Source organism: Lagopus leucura, unplaced genomic scaffold (genome assembly GCF_019238085.1).
Source record: "Lagopus leucura isolate 7727_CA_CO unplaced genomic scaffold, USGS_WTPT01 Super-Scaffold_739, whole genome shotgun sequence".
Taxonomy (NCBI): domain Eukaryota; kingdom Metazoa; phylum Chordata; class Aves; order Galliformes; family Phasianidae; genus Lagopus; species Lagopus leucura.
The window spans coordinates 3,037,131-3,062,040 of NW_024962255.1; the positions used below are offsets into that span (position 1 = coordinate 3,037,131).

The 24,910-nt window shown below is 37.7% G+C and overlaps 1 protein-coding gene across 1 annotated transcript in view; it reads left to right on the plus strand.

Moving 5' to 3' along the window:
- The window catches only part of RET (ret proto-oncogene), an 87,145-nt gene that overhangs the window by 50,235 nt on the left and 12,000 nt on the right, over positions 1–24,910 (plus strand). The window contains exons 3-15 of the mRNA XM_042863513.1: positions 268–561; positions 1,033–1,274; positions 3,217–3,418; positions 3,854–4,053; positions 9,369–9,627; positions 10,555–10,680; positions 11,079–11,189; positions 14,644–14,763; positions 16,394–16,650; positions 17,832–17,979; positions 21,713–21,820; positions 23,407–23,621; positions 23,725–23,847. Of these exons, the coding sequence (XP_042719447.1) occupies positions 268–561; positions 1,033–1,274; positions 3,217–3,418; positions 3,854–4,053; positions 9,369–9,627; positions 10,555–10,680; positions 11,079–11,189; positions 14,644–14,763; positions 16,394–16,650; positions 17,832–17,979; positions 21,713–21,820; positions 23,407–23,621; positions 23,725–23,847 (2,405 nt within the window). The remainder of the gene's footprint in view (positions 1–267; positions 562–1,032; positions 1,275–3,216; positions 3,419–3,853; positions 4,054–9,368; positions 9,628–10,554; positions 10,681–11,078; positions 11,190–14,643; positions 14,764–16,393; positions 16,651–17,831; positions 17,980–21,712; positions 21,821–23,406; positions 23,622–23,724; positions 23,848–24,910) is intronic.

Sequence of the window (24,910 nt, forward strand, 5' to 3'; positions counted from 1 at the left end):
GCTAGTGTCTTACATGCAAAACATTGGTATCATTTAGTGAGGTTCTGTAACTTAAAACTTGTGGTATGACACCTATGAGTTTTTAGCTTTCTGGGATTTCTAGGTTTAAGATTTAAGGTCTTCTAACCAGCAAATGATATATTCAAGAATTGTTGTTATCTAACAGAACTATGCAGGTGTTTGTGAAATAATGAACTAGAGCACAAAAGTGTATGAGAAATAGGTTGTTTTCCATAAAATATTTTGTCTGGTGTGTTCTTTCTGAAGCTGTAGGAAACTGGATGCCATTATCAAAGGTGATGCTGTATGTCTTCCTCTCGTCCCACCCTTTCCAAGAAAAGGAATGTGACTCTGCTACTCGTACCACAGTTGTCCTCTCTTTGATCAATGCTACTGCACCGGCATGCAGTTCAATGACAGCAAGGCAGCTTTGCTTCACGGAAATGGATCTCTCATTTCACATCAAGGAGAATAAACCTCCTGGTACATTTCATCAGCTCCAGCTACCCTCAGTTCATCATCTGTGTCAGAATCTCAGCATTACCTACAAACTGTTGGCAGGTAAAACTGGAACTGATTCACTTGGGACCCAGAAATAGGTGCAAACAACTGCACTGTTAAGATCTCTCCTGTAGTAGATCCTCTAGATTGATTGTCTGAAGGAAATTCCCTTTCAAATGTGATCTGAACCTGAATATTTTGCCTTTGAATTATACAGCAAGGACGGGAAGGAGGACTGTCTCCTTCCTAAGGGAAAGATGGGTTTTAGAAGTTTGTACCTGGGAAGAGAAGATTGTGGATATTCTGAGCTTTAAATTGTGCTTCATCTAGACAGCAGGAACTTCCATGTTTTCTGCCTACCCTAATACAGCTCCACAACTTGTTTTTCTATTTCACTTCCTGGTCTGCCTTTTGTTAGGTGGTCCTGATGTGTAAATGGAGTTATTGCAAAAGAATATTAAAGAAAAAAAGTATCAGAATTCTGTAATGGGGAGTGATTGTCCCTATTTACATTGTGGCCATGTTTTTCAGCCGAAGGCCTGCCTTTTCGGTACAATGAGAACAGCACCGGTGTGAGTGTAACACAGCGCCTAGATCGAGAGGAGAGAGAGAGATACGAGCTGATCGCCAAATGCACCGTGAGAGAAGGCTTCAGGGAAATGGAGGTTGAGGTGCCCTTCCTCATCAATGTGTTAGATGAAGATGACTCTCCTCCCTTCCTTCCCAACGGCACTGACACTGCAGATGCTGTCGTGGAGTTCAACAGAAAAGAGGTAATGTTCTCCTTTATTTGGTCCCTGAAATCAGGAGCGCAGTGATTGTAGGGAGGGTCACTAACATCAAGGATGTTGGTTTAATGCCCTCCTCCTATTTATTCTTAACTGTGCCAAGGTGATCGTTCATGAGGTCTGAACCCCTGAATGTCTTCCTGAGTGCCTCCTGCACATGTATGCTTCATGTATTGCTTCAGTAGAGAAGTGTACAAGTGGGCTCTTTGGCTCTTCCTACCTAATTAGACAGTGGTATATATAAGAAACTTCTTTATGGGCCTAAATGATGCATATTTCATGAGAGGATTTTTAATCCATAACAGCAGCCTTGTTTTGCAGTCAGATTTCCATTCAGAGTATGTTTTGCTCATAGTTAAGTTTGAAAGAGAAAAGAATGATTTTAGGAGTTTGCTGCCACCTCCAGACTAGAACAAGCACTTACAAGATGCCCATGAATGTATGATGTTTGTCTGGTCATAAAGCAACTCCTGTTTGCTTTTGAGAACTTTAAGATTTGTGAGTATCACTTCTCTCTGGATGAGAAAAAGGGAAATTATCATTAAACTGTTTTAGAAAGTAGTATAGTATCTCTGAAATTATATGCCCAAAAAGTGTTCAGAATATACTTTTCACTGTCAATTTGCATTGGAAAAAAAACATTATATTCAGAAACTTTCAATGTTTTCTATTAACTAAACAAGCCTTGAGCAACAGAATTGCTAATAAAAGTATTAAAAGTTATGTGGATTTGATGTCCAGGTAGAAAATACAATCTAGTAGATTAAACAGAAGACAGACAACTAATGCCATTTCTGTCATTTCAGGTACTAAGTTTGATGAGTGTGACTTTATTTCCTTGTCTTTTAATTGCATGTATTATTTGTCTGCTCTGTAAGTAGTACTGTAGAATGACATTGATTAAATATTAAATTAAATATGATATACTATTCTTGAAATTTATTTATACACATAGATGTATATGTGCACTCACTTCCTACCTCAAATGTTTGGCATATAATAATAATATAATAATTATAAAAATAATAAATTATAAAAATAATAAATTGTATTTTAGATGCAGACTAAAATAATTATATGGCAATGTATTTTTCACCATTACCTTGGTGTCTGCTGTCTTTCTTTTGAGCCATCTAACACTTTTTCACCTCTACATAAGCAGTTAAGGATTCTCTGGGACTGATGTCTGTAGCACATGTTCTCATCAATTTTATTGCAACATGCTTATAAGACTAGGAATGGTGAAGTACTGGAGTTGATGCACAAGCCAGAGCCCTCGCATTACCTGATACTCTCTCCCTCCCTAGCTGTAATGATCAAAGCAAAATCTAGTTGAAAAGAAGATTGCCAAGGTGTCACTTACAGTTATTTGTTTGTTGACTGTTGGTTGGTTGTGTTTGTGTTTTTTGGTTTTTTGTTTTTTTTTTTTTTACCAGGAAGGTTGCCATTCTCTGCATCCTAAAATATTTGTTTGGAAAGGTGCTTCATTAGTTAATTTAAAAAAAAAAAAAAAAGAGTAAATGGATTGAGTACTCCTAGTTGCACAAGCTGGAAACAGTGCATCTTGAAGCTTGAATTAGTGCTCCTCACTAATTCACCCAAAAGCCTATCTTTGAACTGAATTAAGTGGAGATTGCTGTATCCAAAAAACTAACACTGAGACCAGATATGGTGTCCCTCCTTGAGCTCTGGAAGTAGCTATGAATACTAACCTGCTGTAATAAAATGTTTCTATGTATTTCCTGGAAGAAGAACGACATAAAAGTTAGAAATAGTGGTATCCTGAAGCTTAAAATGGATTTGAATGTAAGAATGAACCTGAGTGAAAGTTGTAAGGTTTTATATGACCAATTTTAATCTCCTAAATGTATGTCAAAGGAAGAAAACTTCAAGATCATTCAGCATGTCATTTCTGATTTCCTTCCAGGGAACTGTCCTTGCAACGCTAACTGTGTATGATGCAGACACCACACCCATTTATCCCCTTGAAAGCAGCAGAAAGAAATACACAGGAACAATAATTACTGACGATCCATGGATAAATGAAACATTTCGGGTGGAGCACATTTTTGAAGAAATCCACTTTAGCCCAAATGGCAGCCAAGTGAGGGGAACTCAACATGAATACAGTAAGATCTCTTTCTTTGAATAAAAAATTTACTTGACAACTGCTATTTTAACTCTTCCAAGCATTTTGTAAATATTAAGCCAAAGAAAGCTGAGGGATTTTAAGTTAAGCAAAACAGCGAGCTTTAAACCTGTGCTGAAAAAAAATGATGCATCTCTGTGATAGAGAAAATATAGGACAAAGTTCATAGTACAGAGAAGCAAGAGATTGTGATCATAGGCTTTTCAGCAGGGTCTGAAGGGAAGATCACCTCATCATACATCTTCAAACCTCTTGAGTAGCACAGAGCATAAATCCATAGTAGCATATTTCTACCTGTTTTTGTTTCCTATTAGCAATAGCTTTGATGTTTTTAATTTGGGGAAGGAAGTACAATATCAAAAAACACATTCTGAGATAATGTGGGTCTGTAACAGACTGATCTTTTCTCTTGCAGAACTGGTACTGAATAAAAGTATTTCAGTCACAGAGCATCGTTCCTTCCAGTTGGATGTTCTGGTGAACGACACAGAATTTAATGGCCCAGAAAGATCAGTGATGCTTCATTTCAATGTCTCCATACTTCCTGTCAGCATTCAGTTTCCAAACACAACTTATCGCTTCACAGTAAACCGAAACGCTCAACGTTTTGCACAAGTAAGATCTGAGTTAATTATACTTCCACTCTGTTAGAAACCGAGCCAGTAGATAGAGCACGGGAGTGAAATGTAGGTAATCTAAATTCTGTTTCTTGATTCTGACTCTAATTCATATGCACATGAAGTTTAGCTGTCTATGTTTCAAGGTATAGTCTGAAATTGCATATGAGATTTGAAATACGAGTATTTCAAAACTGCTTCTTGTTTCTTCCTTATTGATTTGGCTATACTGGCATAATCATAGCTATTTCACTCCTAATTGTTTATTTTTAGCAATTACATGCTCATTTCTATCTCCCTCTGTGGAACGCTTGAGCTTATTTCTACTTTTTTTTTTTTCTTTTTTTCCTTACATAAAGCTTTCAGGAATTCTTCCAGAGTTGGCACATAAACGTGTTCTCCCAATGGCATGTTGGCATTGGCATGTTGGCAAAAGCATTGACTGTAGCTATTTTAAGTAGAATCAATGAAAAACGTGACATCAGTATGGCTGCTGCTGGATATTGACATGGTGGATATCGGGTAGACTGGACCATAGCTCTTGCATGGCATAATAGCAGAATAGAAACTATCTGTGGAAACATTAATAAGCAGAAATAGAAGTTTGTATTATATTCAGAGGAACTTGCAACCATTACTGGCTTATGCAGAAATAACTGGAAAAATATCAACAGCAAAAAAATGTTTGCCTTACCTATTGGAGCCCCAGCTCTACATTTTCCAGTGTGTTAATATCTTTTCTCTCCATAATGGGTAGTTCGTAATTAATGTGTTTCCTAATTTAACCCTCAATTTAGTTTAATCACCACCATTGCTATTAATATTGCCTTCCAGAAACACCTTCTAACAGGTTGACATTAATCATGAGAAAATTGCAATGTAATTGCTGTGGAACATGTACATTAATAAGGAAGCAGTTCAATACAGGTAGTGTTATGAAAGTGATTATTAAAAACATCAATGAGGGGCCATTTTGGGGGAGCTGCTGAAAAACACCTCTCATAACTTAATAAAGCTGTAATACTACTAGTGTGTTTGCACAGAGAGGACTGAAACTAAAACATGATTATCCCAAGTACAGAGAAAACCAGTTCATTAGGAGTCTTCTAAGGAAGAATTCAGTTTTATTCATCTTTAAGACTCTGACTGGTTGTGAAAAGAAAGGAAAGCTGAGTATAATTATGTTTATATATTTAATCTGATGGAATGCATTATGATCTGATAGCTTTTGAGAGACCAGTGAAAATGTTGTTGCTTGGTCATGGGGCATTTTACCCCTAGACTGCACAGCACAGCCTAAAAGAAAAGATTCCAAGTGCGTTCACATAGCAGGCTTCTTAGGAAAATGACTGCTATAGGGTATTTAGTTATTCCTTCCTTACTGCAACTTTAAACTCTGTGGTCTGTTAGCAGCTTGAGAGCATATTCTGTGCTTTTTGAACTGTCACAATACTTCTACTGTTAAATTTGGGGTATTTTTGGTAGCACTTGATTGTGAATGATTTATTCTCAGTAGTGTCCAAAGATATTGCCTAGAGACGGCATGAAATCAGTGGTTTTCATCCTAGAAGAAATAACTATGAAGATGCTTAAGGTAATCATAGTCTAACCCTTAGCATCTAAAAATGCTAGGACGTATTTCCATGTATGTTTCAATATGACTGTAACTGTAAAAAGTGGGGAAACCTATTAGGTTAGCATCAATCTATAAAAATTAATTGATTTCTTGTTTTTGTGTGCAATCAGACATTGTGTACATGTAGAGGTTTACAATATTGTTAAGAATTACTGAATTCATTCTCTATCGTCCAAACTAAATTTGGTTAAACCATCTGTATCTGCGCATGCTCTGGATTGTCTGATGTGTGCATTTAAAGTCTGATAGTATATAGTTTGTTAGTTCCAGAATGGCATAACTAAAACAAATGAGCATTGGAAATCTATAATTTTTTTGTGTTTTCTTGGTATAGTCATACATTTGAAAAAGAATGTTAGGGTTTCTGGGAGCAATAGCACATTTCAGTAATGGTGCAGTTTCACTGGGTGGCAGTAGTAGCAGGGAAAAATCATTCGTCGCATGAACTCCAAGTCTGTGGGAAGAGATCTCTTTTCGTGTTGCCTAAATGTAAATTCATAAAGAGGTTTTGTTCTGATTCTAGACCATCAAAATTCAAAACACATCCTGGCTCTGGAAATGATTTATCTGATCAGCTAAACTATCTTCTACGTATTTCTGAGACCATATTTGAACTTCCAGTGTGGTCAGGTTTGGAGCACGAGTCAACATAAGCAGTTTAGTCCCCAGCACTTCACATTATTCAAGTTGTCTGCATAATTAGCCACGATGTGCCAGAGCAATGAGGAAAAGTACTGAGCCAAATCAATATGAAGGCTGAACTGTCTTCTGCCCTAAGGAAAACACAAGAGCGTGAAGAAATGATTAACTGCTGGGCTGATGCCATTTGTCTATCTGAGCAGCTAAATGAATTGAATAACAGAAGCATGGCCTGATGGTACTGGCTTGCCCACTGGCATTTAACTTATCAAAGAACTTAAAGCCCTATTGACATTTACTGAGATAAATGATGAATAATATAGGGTGAGATTTTTAAAGAGCTTATATGTCGAAATGTCCCTGGAATTCAGTGAAGAGGAACATTATCATTATCCAGACTTTATTAAATTCTGAAGCTCAAAAGATGGATTTTTCTGTTCCTATTTCTGCTAATGATATTTCTGCTATTTTTGCTATAATTTTGCTATATTTCTGCTATAATTAACTATTGGGTGTCTTACAAAATGCATCTTTGTAGATACCTCCACTGTATTTTAATGTTAGCCCTGATTATCAGGCTATTTTCTACCCTCCTCATAAAAAAGATGAGTTGTCTGTGTCTACTTTCTTTCTATGGGACGAAGCCCTGCTGCATTTGAGATCCAGAACCTGCAAGGCAGAGCAAGGTTATAAGCTTGAGCTTTCCCTAATGGAACAAGATGGCAAGAAGGCTAAGCCCATATTTGGCATAGAAAATTGTTGACTAGGGTATTTTTTGCTTCTCCTGAAGTGATAGAAAGAAAGCAATACTAGTCTGTGCTCTACAGTAAGGACACTCTGCTCTTCGGTACCCCCATCTTTATGTGGTCTCTGATCAAAAGAGGGTGCCTGTACAAAGAAATGGTGACAGATAGCAAGAAAAGACAGTTTTAGTGTGGTCGATATAAGGATTAATACCATGGTACATCACTACTGCATCACGAAAGCATCACAGCAGCAGTTGAAATACACATTGCCAATTGCAATGCAACATCAAAACTAAGATGATGTGGTCCTGGATGGGTCCTGTCTAGACGCTGTGTCTAGACAAATTTTATGAACAGCTTCAGTCTTGTCTTTTTCTTTCTGCCAGTCCCAGCATGATGTAGGGAGGAGACAGCATGGAAGCGAACTACCAGAAACAGCCCAGCTTGTGATTCCTTTAATAGTCTTTGTGTGCTACCGTCACTGCCACTAAAGAGAAAAAACAAAACCCAACACATGGTGCCAAGTGACCAGTCAGTAGTATGAATGGGAACATGACATTAAATAGGATTGTTCTATGACAGTTACCCTTCTAGGATTACAAAAGCATCCTCTCTGACTTTAAATAGTCCAGTTTCATAGGAAAATGTATTAGTAAAAAAAAAAGAAATAGTTTTTTTACATTCTTTAATAGCAATACTATAGCCAAGATGTAGACATAAGCTTTTTTACCAGATGTAGTGGTACTTGAAAACATACCTTAACCAAAGCCTTTGAAAAGAATTCATCACAAAGTCCTCTTAAATAATACCCCATCCTTCGCATTGTGGTTTTTCCTGCAAGGAAAGCTGATTTGTCCGGATCTGATCCGAATCCCACTGTAGTAAATGGAAAAACCAAAGTGAGCTGGACCGGAGACAGGGTTTTACATTCCATTGCTTCTTAGATGAATTGTTTGGGACTGAAGACTGCTTTAGCATACATATTCTGGCAGGCAGAAAATCAAATATGGCAAATCCACATATTTTCATTTTTAGATGAATATGTTTAAAAAAATTCAAAGGGGAAACAGTGAGGTTCTTCTTCCTTTTAAGGCTTTCATAAAACTCTGCTGGCCAGAAGCTTTTGACTGTAGTATTACAAAACCTGCACATTAGCATTTTCTATTTCTGTCTTATTTGAGAAGACTCTCAGCTTTGTTCACACTGAAGCATTTGCTTTCTCAAGGAAATATGAGCTTTTCTCACAGATCAGCCTGGAGCAGAACAGGGACTGAACCCAGACTTTCCCAAATCACAAGTTTATGTTATCACTGGACACTGCCTACCACCAGCAGCAGGCACCAAATGTCATTACGTCTCTTGGCCAAGGCTTTTGTTTTGCTACACAAAAGACAATGGGTAATCCTTTACCCCTCTTTCTTACTGAGAATGAATCACTTTTGAAGGACTTGAATAAATTGCATTTGAAGGATTAGCTCAGTAGATGAGGTGTTCAGTGCTGTTTCACACAGTATTCTCTTGGAGACTCTTGCTGCTCATGGCTTGGACGGGTGTACTTCTTGGCCTGAATCAGGAATAGATGGCCAATAGGACCAGGGAAGTGATTTTACTTTTCTCTACAGCATTGATGAGACTGCACCTCAAGTGCTGCGTTCAGTTTTGGGCCCCTCAGTACAAGCTGCTGCTCAAGCAAGTGCAGGGATGAGCAGTGAAGCTGGTGAAGAGTTCTAGGAGACAAGACTTAACAGGGAGTGACTGAGGGAACTGGGGCTGTTTAGTCTGGAGGAGGCTGAGGAAAGATGTCAAGTCTCTTTAGAACTGCCTGAAAGACTGCTGAGAAGAAGTTGTCAGTCTCTGTTCTCAGGTGTTAAACTACTGGATGCAATGAAACCTAGGTTGCACTAGAGAAAGTTTAGATTGGCCATCAAAAAGAAGGGAGGGTGGTTAAACAAGCTGCCCAGGGAAGTGGTGGAGTCCCCATCTCTGGAGGTATTTAAGAGATGTGTGGAGGCAGCACTAAGGAAGATATTTTACTGAGAGGATTCAGTATGTCAAGTTTACTGTTGGACTTGATGAACTTGGTGGTCTTTTCCCCAAAAATAGATGATTCTGTGATTCAGGTACTGCATTGATTTTAAAATATCAAAACGTATAAAAACAAATTAAATGCTGAACTGCACACGGTGAAGTATTCTTCATTTTCTTTTAGGGATTTTTGTAAAGCACAGAATATTTTTGATGTTTGGATTTGTTTCTGTTGTCTACAACTACTTTGTTGCTGTTTGAGCCTAGATAGGAAAAATCTGCATCGAAAACTGTATGAAATTCCGTGGTGTGAACATCACCTACAAGTTGCTGTCCCCCAATGTAAGCTGCTATGCTGTTGGCATACTTCAAGGCCGAGAAGACAAATATGGAAGCATTTATGTGAATGATTCCTCTGTGCTACTTAGACCCGAATGCAAAGAAATACAATACACTGTTCAAGCTACAGACAAGCAGAGCAGGAAACACACCAAAACCCTCCTCACTGTTGTATTAGAAGGAACTGGTAAGTACCTGAGCCTGAGCAACAAGATAAAGATGGCAAAATTTGTTTTTATTAGGTGTTCTGATTCAGACACAACTGTAACAGATATTTGTCCAAGAACTAGTGCATGTAAAGTGGTGTATCGTATGTGATTCCTAATGCTCATCATCGTATGAAGTCACAATTCTCTGATCTAACTGGATTTATTTGTCTCTCTCCCTACTTTCCCCTACCATTTTGATTTATATATTTTTTAATTTTGCTTAACATTCGTGTAGCAATTTCACTGACTTAAATTTAATGAAAAGGTCGCTAAGGCAGAGTGTGTTTGAAACATTTTGTGACAGCCGCAGCAGAAGATGGTTACATTGAAAATATGTAATTTCCCTCCAAACAATAATTCACTTTGTGCAGAAACTTAAAAAACTACCTGATAATGTCTGCATTTCCCTTGTTTCATATTGTAACTCCTACAGCCAGAGTGAATGAGTTAAGGGAGAGGGAAAAAAAGGCCTGCAGAGGACTTCTTGTGCTGTCTTGAAATCACACATTAGAAAGCATTGCTCTTGGGCTCCTGCTTATTATTCCCCAGTATAAAACATTTTCACTTAGATGAAAGTTTTTCATGAAGCTTTAAGCACTTACAGTCCCTATTGTCCTGTAACCAAGGTGCATATTTTTACTGTCTTGGGCACTGACTGTGTGCCATCAAGCAATGACCATGCTATCATGATCTTACTGTTTAATTTCATAAAAGAGTAACACCTGGATTTTTAAGTGTTACATGAACTAATTGATCAAGTCAGTGTTCACTCTCTCCTCTCTTTCCTCATCTTTCCTTTCTTCCTATCTGCCCTGAAGAAAGGAATTTCCCTTATGATTTGATCTAACTTGCTTGTGTATTCATTTTCCTTGTACTGATTTGACAGCAAGCCCTCTTCCCAACAGTTTTTAAAAAAGAAGAGGACTGCCCTGACTCCTGTGCTATGAGTAAGCACCTTGCTGAATGTGAAGAGTGTGGTGGCCTGGGAGCGCTAACAGGAAGATGCCAGTGGAGACAGGGGAGTGGAAAAGGTTTGTATCTCTTGTATGAAGTCAAGTTCTTCTTTAGCTGTAACTGTGCTTTTGACTTCCATGGATATAAACTGATTTATTCTAGATGGACAACATGGCATAGTGAGCTACCCAGAAGCTGTGGTTAAAATAAACAAGCAAACGAAAATCCCCCGTAAAACATAATACCCAAATGGAACATTCATTCTTTGTGGGAAGGAAAACGATGTTCGTTTGGAATGGTCCTTGCTCTTCTTTCTGGTGGATTGAACATGATACTTGTAACACAAGGTGCTAGACTACAGATTGGATTTGTATCAGTTTAACTGGAATGGACAATTTAAAGCTCTGCAACCATCAGTTGAATTTGGAAAATGTGTTTGTAGTGTTTATGCAGTTGTCTGTTTTTCTGTTAATAGGAATCACCACAAACTATTCCACATGCACCCCAAGTATCAAGACTTGTCCAGATGGCACCTGTGATATCGTGGAGAGCAAAGATCCAGCTATTTGCCCCCAGGACTGCACAAGTATGGAAATGCTTTAGGCTTGGCTTTTCTGTGTCACAATTCACTGTTCATTAAGTTCTGCTTTCTTAACATTGGATACTTTTACATGCTGCACATATTTATTTCTGCATTATTATATCTGTATATGAATCATACAACAGTGTCAAGTTTATGGGGACTCATTTTGTTATTTTGAAGCCAGTCAGCTAACACCTTTTGGCTGTCAGAGCAAGGTAGGGTTTCTTTCTCATCGCTCTGCTCCCCCTCTTAATTTGCAAGTAGTGTTTTTTTCAGTGGAGGTATTTACTTGAATAAATACTAATATTATGCAAGTTAACACCATATTTCCAAACTTGGCACACAGAAATAAAAATCCTGCCTATTTGCACTACCATTTAAATAAGTAGAAATAAATTCCAGTTTAAAACCAGATGTGCTCTGAAAGGGTCACTTTCAGAAATGCATTTGGCCTTATTTGACTAGAAACCATCAAAATTATTCCCTCTCTATTTGAAGGTACGTGCAGAGGTTCACATGAACAGCATTTGGGAAGGGAGAATTGAAATGTTTTTTCTTCAGTGCATCTGTCTTCATTTCACTCACTCTCATTGCTGCCCATAGCTTCATGTTCTCAAGTCACCCTGAAGATACGAAGGCTAGCAAAACATTTGACTGTATTGCATTTAAATCTATTACGAGATGATTGCTTTTAATTGCATCTTTTTATACAGGATCTGGTATCTAATTGATGGATAAAGACATAGCTGTGTTAATCGTTCTTGGCTGTGGAATTGTACGCTCTAAATTTACATTTTAAAAAGAAGCCTTTGAGGAACTGATGTTTTATCATAGTCTAAAACTTAAGTTACTCTATGAAAATCAATTAATAATCAGCTTAGTCTTTCTCACATAAAAAAAAAAAAAGGTGATTGTTTATTTTAAATTACTTTTATCAAATTATTAAATTAAAAAAAAAAAAAGTAATTCTTTTCAGATGATTAATTACTTGCATTCACTTCAACCATTTCTGCCACATTAAAGATTGGGTTTTATGCACTCTAATGTAATAATGTGATAAAAGTAATTTAAGATACACAATCACCTTTTTTTTTTTTTTTTTTTTGTAATAACAGAAATCAGTTGTCATTCTAAAAGTGGAAATATCTGTGCCAGGGTCTGTAGTGCTAAGACATACAGTATGCAACATTTATAGCATCAAATGCTTTGCTTGACAGAAGCCTGAAAGAAATACTGGCTTATTGGATAATAGAAGCAGGCAAGTAAGGGAAGCTTTCAAGATGTTGTATATGCTTCTTTAATGTCTGAATTGGAAAATTTTATATGGGATTTGGTACAATTCAGAACCTGGGATGGTGCCCAAAACCAATATACTTACAGAGGAAGAAATGAGAGTGTTTTGGGAGCTCAGAGGTACAGGAATGCCATTATATCAGCTTTTACTGGCAGAGAACATTTCTTTGGAAATGGTAAGTAATAAATAGAAAAGCCCCTGATGCATTAAGATCAAGGATATTCTTTAAGTACATGCAGTTGCTAAAATACTTGTTTTTATAATTCATCTGGCACTATAATGGCTATGTGCTTGATTCCCAACGTTGCTTTTTCACACACTCTAACGCTATGAATATTACATTCGGGGCACTCAGCTGAAACAGCCAGAACTGTGCCCATCAAATAAAGGCAACCTAACTGCATTCTGAACAACACACTTCCTTGCTGTAACTGTTTCAGGGGCAGCTGCACGAAACAGCTTATCTTTGTAGGTTTCTCTGAACTTTGGCTTTTTGATACTGGAAGAAAATAACGTCTTTTGGCTTCTACCTTCCTTTGTTTTCAGCAGCAATCTATTTCTGCCTTTGGTTGTGTCTGACAACTAGTATTCTCACTTTTTGAATTTCTGGAGTTTCTACATGGCTTGGGATAGAATTACTGTTTTTCCTTTTTCCAAATGGTCATGAAGCAGGGAAAGTTCTTTGCCACCACAGTGCAGTGGAAACAACTGATGATTTGAAACAGGAGTAAGTAAAATACTACTCAATTCAAAATAACACTGATCATTCTTGGAATTTCCCTACCAGCACTGAATTGGTGAAAAACACTTTTATGGCTCACTGGAATACATGTAGGAAGCTCCATGTTTTCACTGTGGGTCGAAACGTTCATTCTTTCCCTGCTGCGTTAAAACAAAAAAACATGTCTTCAAATTCCTTGCTCAAAACAGTTTGGATAGGACCTGCTCATCCTCTGCTTCCCCCTTTTTCCAGGTCCTCTGATTTTTCTGAGGCTAATGGAAACTTTATTTCATTATCATAATAAATGAAGTTGACTGGTGAGGGCATAAGCTGGAATTTTTGGGAACACCACAGTGCTCCGAACAACAAGTTTTGTGACTCAGCAGTGACTCAGTCATACCCCAAATTAGCACACTGTGCTGGGTATAATTTAGTAGGTGTGCCCTTCTTGGAAAGATGACCAAAATCTGTCTGTTTTGCTTGGATACAAGTTGTTGTTTTCACATTAGATCAGGAAGGATGTTTGCTTCCCTTTCGGCAAAAATATCTTCCTCCTCGATTTCTGTTAAACATTCAAAAAAATACAAAAGAAAGAGTCATTCATTCTGATCTCAAATTAGGTGGGCAGGAGGAAAATGTTTTGGAATAATACAACTACTGAATATATCTTATTCACCTTTTGAATCCCTTTTTGGTTTAGATGATCATTCTGAATGACAGCGTTTTACAGACGTAACTAGGTATTGTTATCTCCATTTGGTAACGGAACAAGCAACATGCAGAACAGTGTGCTGACTGTCCCAAAGTCAGGTGAAATTGGCATCAGAACCAGGAACAAAACTCAAAGCTGTAGACTGCTGACTAAACTTTACCACTGGGCTGTGCAGCAACTCGGGCATGAAAAAATACCTTAGATCGTGGTAGAGATAAACTGAAATAAATAGGCTAGAGAAAATATTTTAGGGAGAATTCGGAAATGTAAAAGACATCTCTGATACAGAACTGTGATGCTTTATGAAGAAATGAAGTCTGAACAGCCATGAAACGATCATTTGAGGTGGAAATTTGGCACGAAATAATGGGATTATACATTATGTTTTATGGTATATGTGAAATTAGGAATGTATTTCAACTACACAGTGCAAACATAATTATTTTTATTATACAAACATTTTAATCCAGAGTCTTCCATAATGGGAATAACAGCTAATCAGGTGAGATTCGAGCAGCCCAATATCCTCTCATTTCAGGACCTGAGAAATTTCAGCATTTTTGATCTACTCCAATGCTCAGAAATCCCTGTCGTTATCACTGCCCTGTGCTGCATTGTCAGTTTACAGATGCATACTAGGATGAAAATGTGGAAAACCTTGAGCTATTTTTTAAAATTATTTATTTTTAATTTAATGCCATGTGAGAATCTTGTTTCTGTCTTTGATTAGATGGAAATATTATTGGTGGTCATGGGAAAGGCACTGGAAATCTTGGAATTAAGTCAGGACATGGGATTTGTTACTGCTTCCCGAGACAGAACTGTTACTGTGAGAAAGATGATATCAAGGGTAAGTCGTCACCTGCTCTTGCCCATATTATTCTTTCCCTCTTTTTTTTATCTCCAATCTGTATGTATGCAACAGTCTAAACTTCTGGACTTATTAATAAGCATTAGTATATCTGGTTCTTTATAATACCCTATTGAGCAATATTGTTATTCAGAAACTGGTAGTATAAAATCCATTCAGAAGTGGCACTTTGACTTCTGCATGGAAACGGAAAACCTCCAGAGGGGGGAGGTTACTTCAGAGCTTCGCTAAAGATTCTTTTTTTATCCATAAAGAACAGGTTGGCCATCTTTTGCTCTCCAGCAGTATTTGCATTTCAGTAAGACTCACCTGGTATTTGCAAAGACACCTAGGAGAATTAGAATAATGACTTCTATTACTCTCAAGTAATTCCAGCCTCCTAATCGCTTCTGAAAATCTCAGCTTCAAAATGTCAGATAGCCAACACCCATTGTGTGAGGAGGAGGAGTGGATCACTTAAACATCATCCTTTGTTTAAATGTAAAAGCTCTTTACGGTTCCTCAGAACAGATTAATGAGGATTAAATGCTGTTATTTTAAAATTGGTTTTATTATTGCAAATTATTTTATGTTTCTTATTAGCATTTATGTAACTAAACTAGAAAGAATATGCCTCAATAAATAAATTTTCTATAGGCATTAAAATAAAACAGGAAATAAATATAACAAATAATAAAATATAACAGGAAATAAAATAAAAAAGGAAATCTTGGGGCCTTATCTTCACATTTATTCCCTTCCCAGTTGCAGAAAATGATTTGCTGTTCCCAGTAGTTTTAGAGGTACAGCTTGCAGACAACATTACTAAGTTATCTGTGCATCTGAGGTCAGAGCCTCCTGGTGAAAAGCAATGTAAGGATGGCATGCTGCATCTCTCAGTTCCTGCATGAAACAACTCTGTAGGAGCGATGTTTAGGGCACTTAGGCTTAAAGAAATCCTACCTGCAAAGAAAGACAAAAGTGCTTCTGGAGAAGATCAAGTGCATGTGGAGGAAATAATGCATATTGCATATAAACTTGCAGCATAAGCGTATTTTCACAAAAAATATTTTGTTAAATACAAAGCAGAAATATTCAGTCTCCTTCTTTAAAGTCTGGAAAGATGAAGATAAGTATTTTCTTATGTCTAACAAATCACACAATAATGAATTAAAATTCACATTTGAAGGTGATCTTATTTCATTGAATTGTTCTAACATAAACTATTGTCCACAAGCAAAATCCAGTCACGTGCCTACAGGCATCTGAGTACAGTCAGAAGATCAGTATATGGCAGGCTGGATCTGACTGTTAAGAAGAGTCTTAACAATAGCTGCGTCTACAAAAACAAGGAATATGGGATCAAGCTAGCTATCCTGACGTTTTACACAAACAGTTAAGCATTGAATTCTCTACTGGTATCCAAAGTAATAATAATAATAATTAAAAAAATGAAAGGTGCAATGGGTATATTTTCAAACTTCTTTGAGAAAAGCCTATCAGATTTTCCTCCAACTTTTAAAATGATTTTGAGTTCTTTTTCTGTTGTACCTGTGCGTGCCACTTCATCTGCCAAATCGAAACTTGGAAACAGCAAGCAAAGTTCTAACACATTGTTCTTGGTCCACAGAGCAATTTTGTGATGAAGTGTGCAAGACTGTGATAGCAGGGGCAGTGCTGTTGTCCTTCATCATCTCTGTGCTGCTTTCTTCCTATTTCATCCATCGCTACCACAAGAATTCTCCAAAACCACCTATTGCCTCTGCAGAAATGACATTCCGGCGCCCAGCCCAATCGTATCCCATCAGTTATTCTTCTACTAATGTCCGTCGGCCTTCTTTAGACTCCATGGAGAACCAGGTGTCTGTAGACACCTTTAAGATACCGGTAAGCCAGATTTCATTTTACACCCGTATCTGCCTTGTCCACAAAGAAGGGTGCTTATATGTGCAGAAATGGAAATGCAATCTGCTAAGAGAAACATCGAACTTAGATAACTAAAACAGAGGTGATGAGCACGTGAATGGAACTGAGGGTGGTAACTGAATAAACCATGTAATTTACTGCAGAAGGAAAGTACAGCCCCGTTTTTGTTATGTGTTGTTATAACGTATCGTTAGTTACAACTTGAGCCACTTTTTTATTTTGAAATAAATGTAATCTGACATTATTAAAGTAATATAATTGTTTACATTGTTACATTTAACATAACATTGTTAAAATAATCTAAATGTAAGCTAGTAATCAGTGGGTTTGTAATCTCTGTGATGAGCAGTGTCACAGCAAGGATAAAATTAGGGAGAAAAAAGAAAAAAGGTTGAGATCTGGTTTTGATTATCTTATATTCATATATACCTATATTCTGTAGGTATCAATTGACATGGGTATCTCACCCACACTTTAAGAATCTTTGTCCAGTCAAACTGTCATATCTTTACTCTGGCTTCTTCTGTGTTGGTAAATCACTTTCAGCTGGTGCATTTCACGTACTAATGCAGCAGAGAAACACTGCCATATTATATGATATGTGAAAACATCAGATCTGTTTGGAGGTTTGTGCTGAGGTCTTCACAGCCTTTGTACTCTGTTTACTGTCTAATCTGGTGCGTATATCTGTCACCATTTTGCAAATTTAAAGCTCAGTAATACTCATTTCCTAAGAGGAGGACTGTTGTGTCTAACCAACTTTATTCTGCCTTATTCTGCAAGTAAAATTGATTAACTTCTCTCTGAAGTGTACGATCACTTATTCAAAGTTATTCTGAAAGCAAGTATTTATTCGTCATCACTTTGTTTCATTTGTAACCACTTTTCAAGCCTTTTAAGTATAATCTATTGTCCACAGGCTTTTTGAAGGATGTAATTTCAAGATAATGGTAAAACATTTGCAAAATGTTTAGAGGTTCAGAAGTTTTCAGAGCAACGCACTCATTAAATAACAAAGACCAACCAAAATTGTACACCAAAGCACACCTACTCCTGAAGAAACGTTTCCTGTTGAAAATTCCAGTGCCCCTAGTCGCTCCTGTTTTGATCCATTCTTATAGGGTTCCTTTTCTTTCCTGCAGGAAGATCCAAAGTGGGAGTTCCCTCGGAAGAACCTGGTTCTAGGCAAGACTCTTGGAGAAGGAGAATTTGGAAAGGTTGTCAAGGCGACAGCTTTCAGGCTTAAGGGGAGAGCTGGCTATACTACTGTGGCAGTCAAAATGCTAAAAGGTACTTTCCCCCCTGCTTCTGAAATTAGTGGAAAATTGTTGCAGCCTCCGCATTGATTTTAAAATGGGCTACTATGAGAGTAAAAGGTCAGCTACAAACAACTGGTGCCATAGCCTCCATTTCTTCCAGAAGGTGTTTATTCTGACAGATTTCTGACTTTAGGGGGTCTAGCATCACACTGATCCAAATAAGTTGATATCCACAGTTTTAATTCAAGATATTCAAGGGCTCTCTGTCTTAACGGAGCAAATGCATTTAATTTTGTTTTGCATTACTAGAAATATTGCAAGGGTTTGCTAATGCTTTCTGATTTTCTTTTTACCTCTATGTAGTTTTCTTCAGCAGAGTTTTCAAAATACATCACATTACAATCCTGGGAAGAGAAATAACAGGCCTATTAAGTTACTTACTTTTCTATTTGAGAATTCTGTCTACTTTCTGATCTACTTTTCACCTACTAGGTGAATCTCCATACCCAGATTTAATACCCTAGTGCTTTCTTTGATGTCTTCATAAAACTTTAAAGCTTGGAAAAAATGTATGCCTAGGTTATGGTGAGATAATAATGTGAGACACCAAGCTCTCGTCTCTGTCTCTTTGTAGTATTTTTCAGCCCCACAAATACCTATTTCTATCCCATATGAAAAAAAGAAATTGCACTGAAAGAAAAACATGAAGAATATATTTTGTTTGTTTGGTCTCTGAAGTGGGAAGTCTCCAGTATTACTGTGCTTTCCAGGTAGAAGCTGAATCCATGGCATGTAAACCACAGCTTTTGCCACCCCTAGGCCTGTTTTCTAATGACAGCATTGCCAGATAAGAAATGATAGTGAAGGAGGTCAATGGAAATGCTTAAACTTGTTCCCTTGTCGTTTATTCATCAGAGACAAAGGGCTGAAATGGATATTAAAGCTGTGTTCTTTTCTGTAGTTTGGTGTACTAAAACATATAAATGCATATAGTCCCTATACAACAGGCACCTAGGAATATGTGGGACAAAGATGGAAAACAAGAACCTTCAGAAAGGCTTATGGATACGAGACAATGCCTTTAGCTGGGCAGCTAGCTCAAGCTGAATATACATACAAGTCTTTTTTAAAAAATCCATCTGCTACTGCTTGAGAGCAAAGATGCTGCATATTGCATCATTTTACCAAAGGAGTAAATGCATTATGAAGCATTTCCTACTTTCCAGGAGGTTCAGAGGAGATAGATCATATATATAAAATATAGATCTAAGTTTTTTCAGAATTGAAGACCAGTCAAGCAGCTCCTGCAGTGTTCAGGTAACAACTTGTGTATTCTTCTAATACACAGTTTTTCTTAGGCATTATTTCATTTCATATTCATTTGTGCATTGAGTATCACAGGTTTCCTAACGCGTTGTCATCAGCAACGTGGGACTGAGTTAAGATTCCAAGACATAGTGGTAAAAATGTTGCTTTTACTTGCAGATGATTTAACATTCAGCTTTCCCTAGCTATTAAGTGCAGAACTGACAGTAGGAAAGAGTAGCCCTTTATTTTAAGCACCTTATTTAAATAAACTGATCTGACATTTACAGTAATGCTTCAGGCTCTAATGAATCCCTTTGTAATGTAAATTACTTTGCACATAGTCACTTGAAATTTCGTTTTCCTACTTTGTTGCAGAGAACATTTGGCATTGCTGGAAATATTTATTTTTTATTGTTTTAACTTCAGTCAAGTGTAAGAAAGATTGCATTAGTCCCAAGCACTCTATAAAATACCGCCAGGAATAAAGAATGGTTATTTTGGATCAGACCAACATCGTCCATCCTTTCCCTGTTATGTACAACAGAATTAGCTTTATCCTCATATGCAGAGGGTTACTCAGCCTAGCATTAGGGACTCTGTGTTTGATCTTTAATCAGTAAGTTAGTAGAGAAGACCTCCTGCTAACTGAATAAAATATGTCTCTTTCCTGATCTGTGTGGTTAGGGTAGGACTTTTCCTACTTTGTGAACTCTGTGCAATGCTCTGGGCAGGGAAAGGGGAACTGTAAGGAATTAGCTGAGTCTTGGACCTATGGATGGAGGTTAAAAGGAACAGAGGAAGATTTTTTTCAGGCCATTTCTACCACTTTGTGCATATGAATCCTGTATGATACGAAAGTCCTCATCAAGATAAAATTTAAGTGGATAATGCTAACCAACAAGCAAATAGATGTCATTTGCTACTTGCTAAAAACAAGTGGCACAGAGCTTCAGAGCTAATTATCGCAATTTGTGCGCTCTAGAAGGTTGTTCTTCAGAAGACAGGCAAACAAGGGCCCCAGAGAAATTCAGTCTTTTCTTGCACGTTACACAAGACTAGACAAACCAAATATTTTCATAGACATTAAGTTCATATCATTCAGTTTTGGTTTAGATAAATGAGTAGGTTTTGTACTCTTTAACAGTAGTGAGCAACTATCAAATACTAACACTCCCTGACTAAGGTGCTTTGAAGTATGAGTGGAGGTGCTCTCTCAGCCCTGGAGTCATTTGGGGTCAGGCTGGAGAGTAATCTGAGCAACTTGATGTAGCTGTAGGTAACCCTGTTCATTGCAGGGGAGTTGGACTAGATGACCTTGCAAGGTCCATTCCATTCCACAGTTCTGTGGTTCTGGGATATGACTGTGTATATATATATATATATGTATATATATATATGTATGTATATATATAATTGTATGCAGACAATTTATATAGAGAATCTTATCTGCATACAGACAATATGTAGCAGACTGACACTGACATACAGAACAACAGAATCAAAAATGGTAACTGAGAGAACTATTAGCACACATTTTAAATGGATATGTAAACGGGTTCTTTTGTACTTAATGACTCTATGGTAAAAAATACACTTTGTTGACAAAGAACAGAAACTGACTTTGGTTTTTATTAACATTAAGTAAGTGTGAGTACATGACTGTAAGCTGCCCAATAATGACACTGTAAGAGTGATACAGGGAGATTCTTTATGACAACGGCATTAAAGATGAAGCAGACAAAAGGAAATCACTGACCTATGGTGTCTTTATGAATAATATTTCCTTCAAAATTCAGTGTTCAAAGACTGTATGAAGAATTCTTAGCCTTGAAAGGCTAAGAAAGCATGCATGTTGTCACACTACTGCCGTTGACATCAGCAACGTCTGCATACATGATTTCCTCTAAAATCAATCTGAGCCATATGTTTAGCTTCTGAACTCCAAAATCTGGATATATGCTGCAAATGTAAGCCAGTTGATAGGTAGAGTTTTATTCCATCAGAAAATCTGTTTAGAAAGATAAGGGTTGTATATTATAGGGAAGATAATTGAGCAAGTCTTTTGTTCAGTCAGCACAAAATTTTGGCTTTCGTATTCTTCTGAATCTTCGTTTGCTCTTATTCACTCTATAAATTTGCTTTCATTTGTAATACTTTTGGTGCATCTGCAAGATGTTGAAGACACTGATCCTGACTTTGGGATGACCTTCTCTTGATGTAGTCATTTGTATTGGATGGAAGGGGGTGATGACTGCATGTCTTCCAGTCAGCACAGCAGTGTCCTATTCACCTGGTTCTGATATGAACAACTGCAGGACAGTGGATTTTCTAAATTCCTAGTAATTCTAGGAGAAATGGCTGGAAAAAAACCCGAAGCTTATGCTTCAGGTGGTATGTAGAGAACTTCTGGATAATGCTTTCCTAAACACAGCTGTGTTTTTGGACATCTTTTGCAGAAAATGCTTCCCAGAGCGAGCTGCGAGATCTGCTTTCAGAGTTCAACCTTTTGAAACAGGTGAACCATCCTCATGTCATCAAACTTTACGGAGCCTGCAGTCAAGATGGTAAATATTAGAAGCTCATTATTTGAATGAAAACTTAAGTATTCATTTTGAATCTGAAGCTATATATTGAAGTCAACAACTGTACTACCAGTTGTCTTCCTAACAATCTGTATTTTCCTATTACATTGATGCTCAGTACAGCTTTTCAAAAATGGATTATTTCTTAAAGTCTAATGGAGCTTTCATTATAGTTACTGTTATTCACTCTGTAACTACTTTGATGCCTGAGTTCGGAGAGTGACATCTCCTTTTATTAACTACAGATCCCTCTGTTAAAATACAGCTTGATGGTTAGACTGACATCTGAGTTTTCTTGTTGTTTCACAAAACTCGTCTCCCTCTTAGATAGATAGATTTGTTAAAAGCCACAGTCATTGCAAAGTATATTTTAAGAGGGAGGAAATTTTCATATCTATTTATTATAACTTTTTTTTATTATAACTTCCCATTTTCATTGCTGAGCATAGGAATTGGTCTGAATAATTTCTGTTCACATTAAATGAATTTGCAAAGCAGTTCTCCTCGTTTTGTGTATCTAATTGTGATTCTTCTCCCTTAAAGACTTTGTGATTTTTGCAGCCTAAAATTACAGTACATATGTGGCAACTTCAGGCTAAGGCCTGCCTTTTTTGCCCTGTTGCAGATGGCACTATTATTTATAGACAGAGAATATAATTCAGGATTGAGTCCTCTCTGAGTCTTAGCAAGGTAATGAACCAGCAGGGCAGGATTTTTTTTTTCTTTGCAGTATAATGCATCTTTTCATCCCTAAGGAAGTGAACTGTTACTGAGTCACAGGGTTTTAAACAATATCAAGCTAATTCATTGGTGTATGGAGTGGGAGGGTTTTGATAGAGCAGGCAAATGTCTTTAGCATTAAAACTCGGAGTGGATATTATTCATGTGCGTAACAGGGAGGAGAAACTAATGGACTGAAATGTCAGACTGTTTTTAAGCACTCTGAAAAGGCTCCTCAGATACAACGTTGGAATTAGCTTTGTGAGCTCAGCATCATGCACTACAGAAAAGAATTTTGCTTTTTATTTATTTATCCATTTATTTTTATGAGTTTTTCTAAGTTAGGCTGTTTCACAGATGTGATTTTTATGAAGGTTGTCTTTATTCAACCTCAAATTATCCAGATGAGGGAATAGGTTACTGCCTGAATTATGGCTCGATTTAAGCTGAAATTTGCTCATAGAGAATATAAGCTAGAAATATTTCATGGCTCATTCAGTGCATTTTATGTTGAGCACAGAGGTGTCTGGATCCTTTGACTGTTAAAAACAATGTGTTGATTAGACGAGGCCTTTCTGGAAAGGGAAAAAAAAAAAAAGACAACCTTCTGAAGCACCAGAACAGGCTCCCAGGGAGGTGGTTGAGTCACCATCCCTGGATGTGTTTAAAAACTGTTTGGTTGTGGTGCTCAGGGACGTGATTTAGCAGAGGGTTGTTCGAGGTAGGGTGGTATGGTTGGGTTGTGGTTGGACTCAATGACTTTTGAGGTCTTTTCCAACCTGAGCGACTCTATGATTCTATGGTTCTGTGATTAAGTGCTAACTTACCAGTGTGTGTGTCTGTTCCAGGCCCGCTCTATTTAATTGTGGAATATGCTAAATATGGCTCCTTGCGCAGTTTTCTCAGGGAAAGTCGAAAAGTGGGACCAAGCTACGTGGGTAGTGATGGCAACAGGAATTCGAGTTATTTGGATAACCCCGATGAGAGAGCTTTAACAATGGGAGATCTGATATCATTTGCATGGCAGATATCACGAGGAATGCAGTACCTGGCAGAAATGAAGGTAGAGCTGTGTGACAGTGATGTGAGCATGTCCTTGTGACAGACGGATGTGTCAGTATGTTCCTTCAGAAGTATAAACACCGCTGTTCGTTTTCTTTCAAAAGCTTGTCCATCGTGACTTAGCAGCCAGGAATGTTCTGGTGGCCGAAGGGCGCAAAATGAAGATCTCTGATTTTGGCCTATCCCGTGATGTATATGAAGAAGATTCGTATGTCAAGAGGAGCAAGGTACAGTGCACATTAATGGCAGTAGTGAGAATTATTGCCTGATCAAGTGAAGGGATTTAAACTGCAGGACTTGAGCAGAGAAAAATCACACAGAATCACAGAATGGCCCGGGTTGGAAGGGACCTCAAGGATCATGAATCTCCAACCCCTCTGCCACAGGCAGGGCCACCAACCTCCCCATTTAATACCAGACCAGGCTGCCCAGGGCCCCATCCAACCTGGCCTTGAACACCTCCAGGGATGGGACATCCACAGCCTCTCTGTCAGCCTGTTCCAGTACCTCACCACTCTCATAGTAAAGAGAAGAAGAAGATAACAGCTAATTTTATGAATAATGACAATAATTAACTAATTCTCTAATAGAAGATATAAATTGAAGATAGGGCAAAAAGATTAGCTTAACTAGTGGGACAGTAACAGTGTACTGTACTCAAGTCACTATTACTTCGTCCATTTCTTCATTCTCATTTGCAAATATGCTTTTTTAGTTCCTCACCCACCGACAAAAAGAATTGGTTTCTAATTTGTAAAAGTTAGTTGCTGTAAACAAAAGAGCCATTATGATATTTAAGGTTTTGATCTGACGTGCCAAGAAACGCTGCCAGAACTGGAACTGTTCAGCCTGGAGAAAAGAGGGCTTAGAGGGATCTTTCTGACGTGTACAAATACTGGTAGGAGGCAGGAAATAAGACAGAGCCATGCTCTCAGAGGTGACCACTGACAAGGATAAGAGACAACAGGCATAAGTTGAAATAACAGAAATTCTATTTCAATTTAAATTAAAAAAAAAAAAAAAGTCTGACAATGATGAAGCAGTGGAACAGGCTGCCCAGGGAGTCACAGTCCCCGGGCATATTCAAAACCTAACTGGAAATGTTCTCAAGAAGCCTGCTATAGCATGCCCTGCTCTGGGCATAGGGATTGGACTAGGTGACCACCAGAGGGAGGTCCCTGCTAACCCCAAGGATTCTGTCATCCTGTGAAAAGTTGCAAGCCAGTACATAAATATTAGGATGGAATCTGCTGGGTTTTTGTGGTCCCCTCCCCTCCCCTCCCCTTCCCC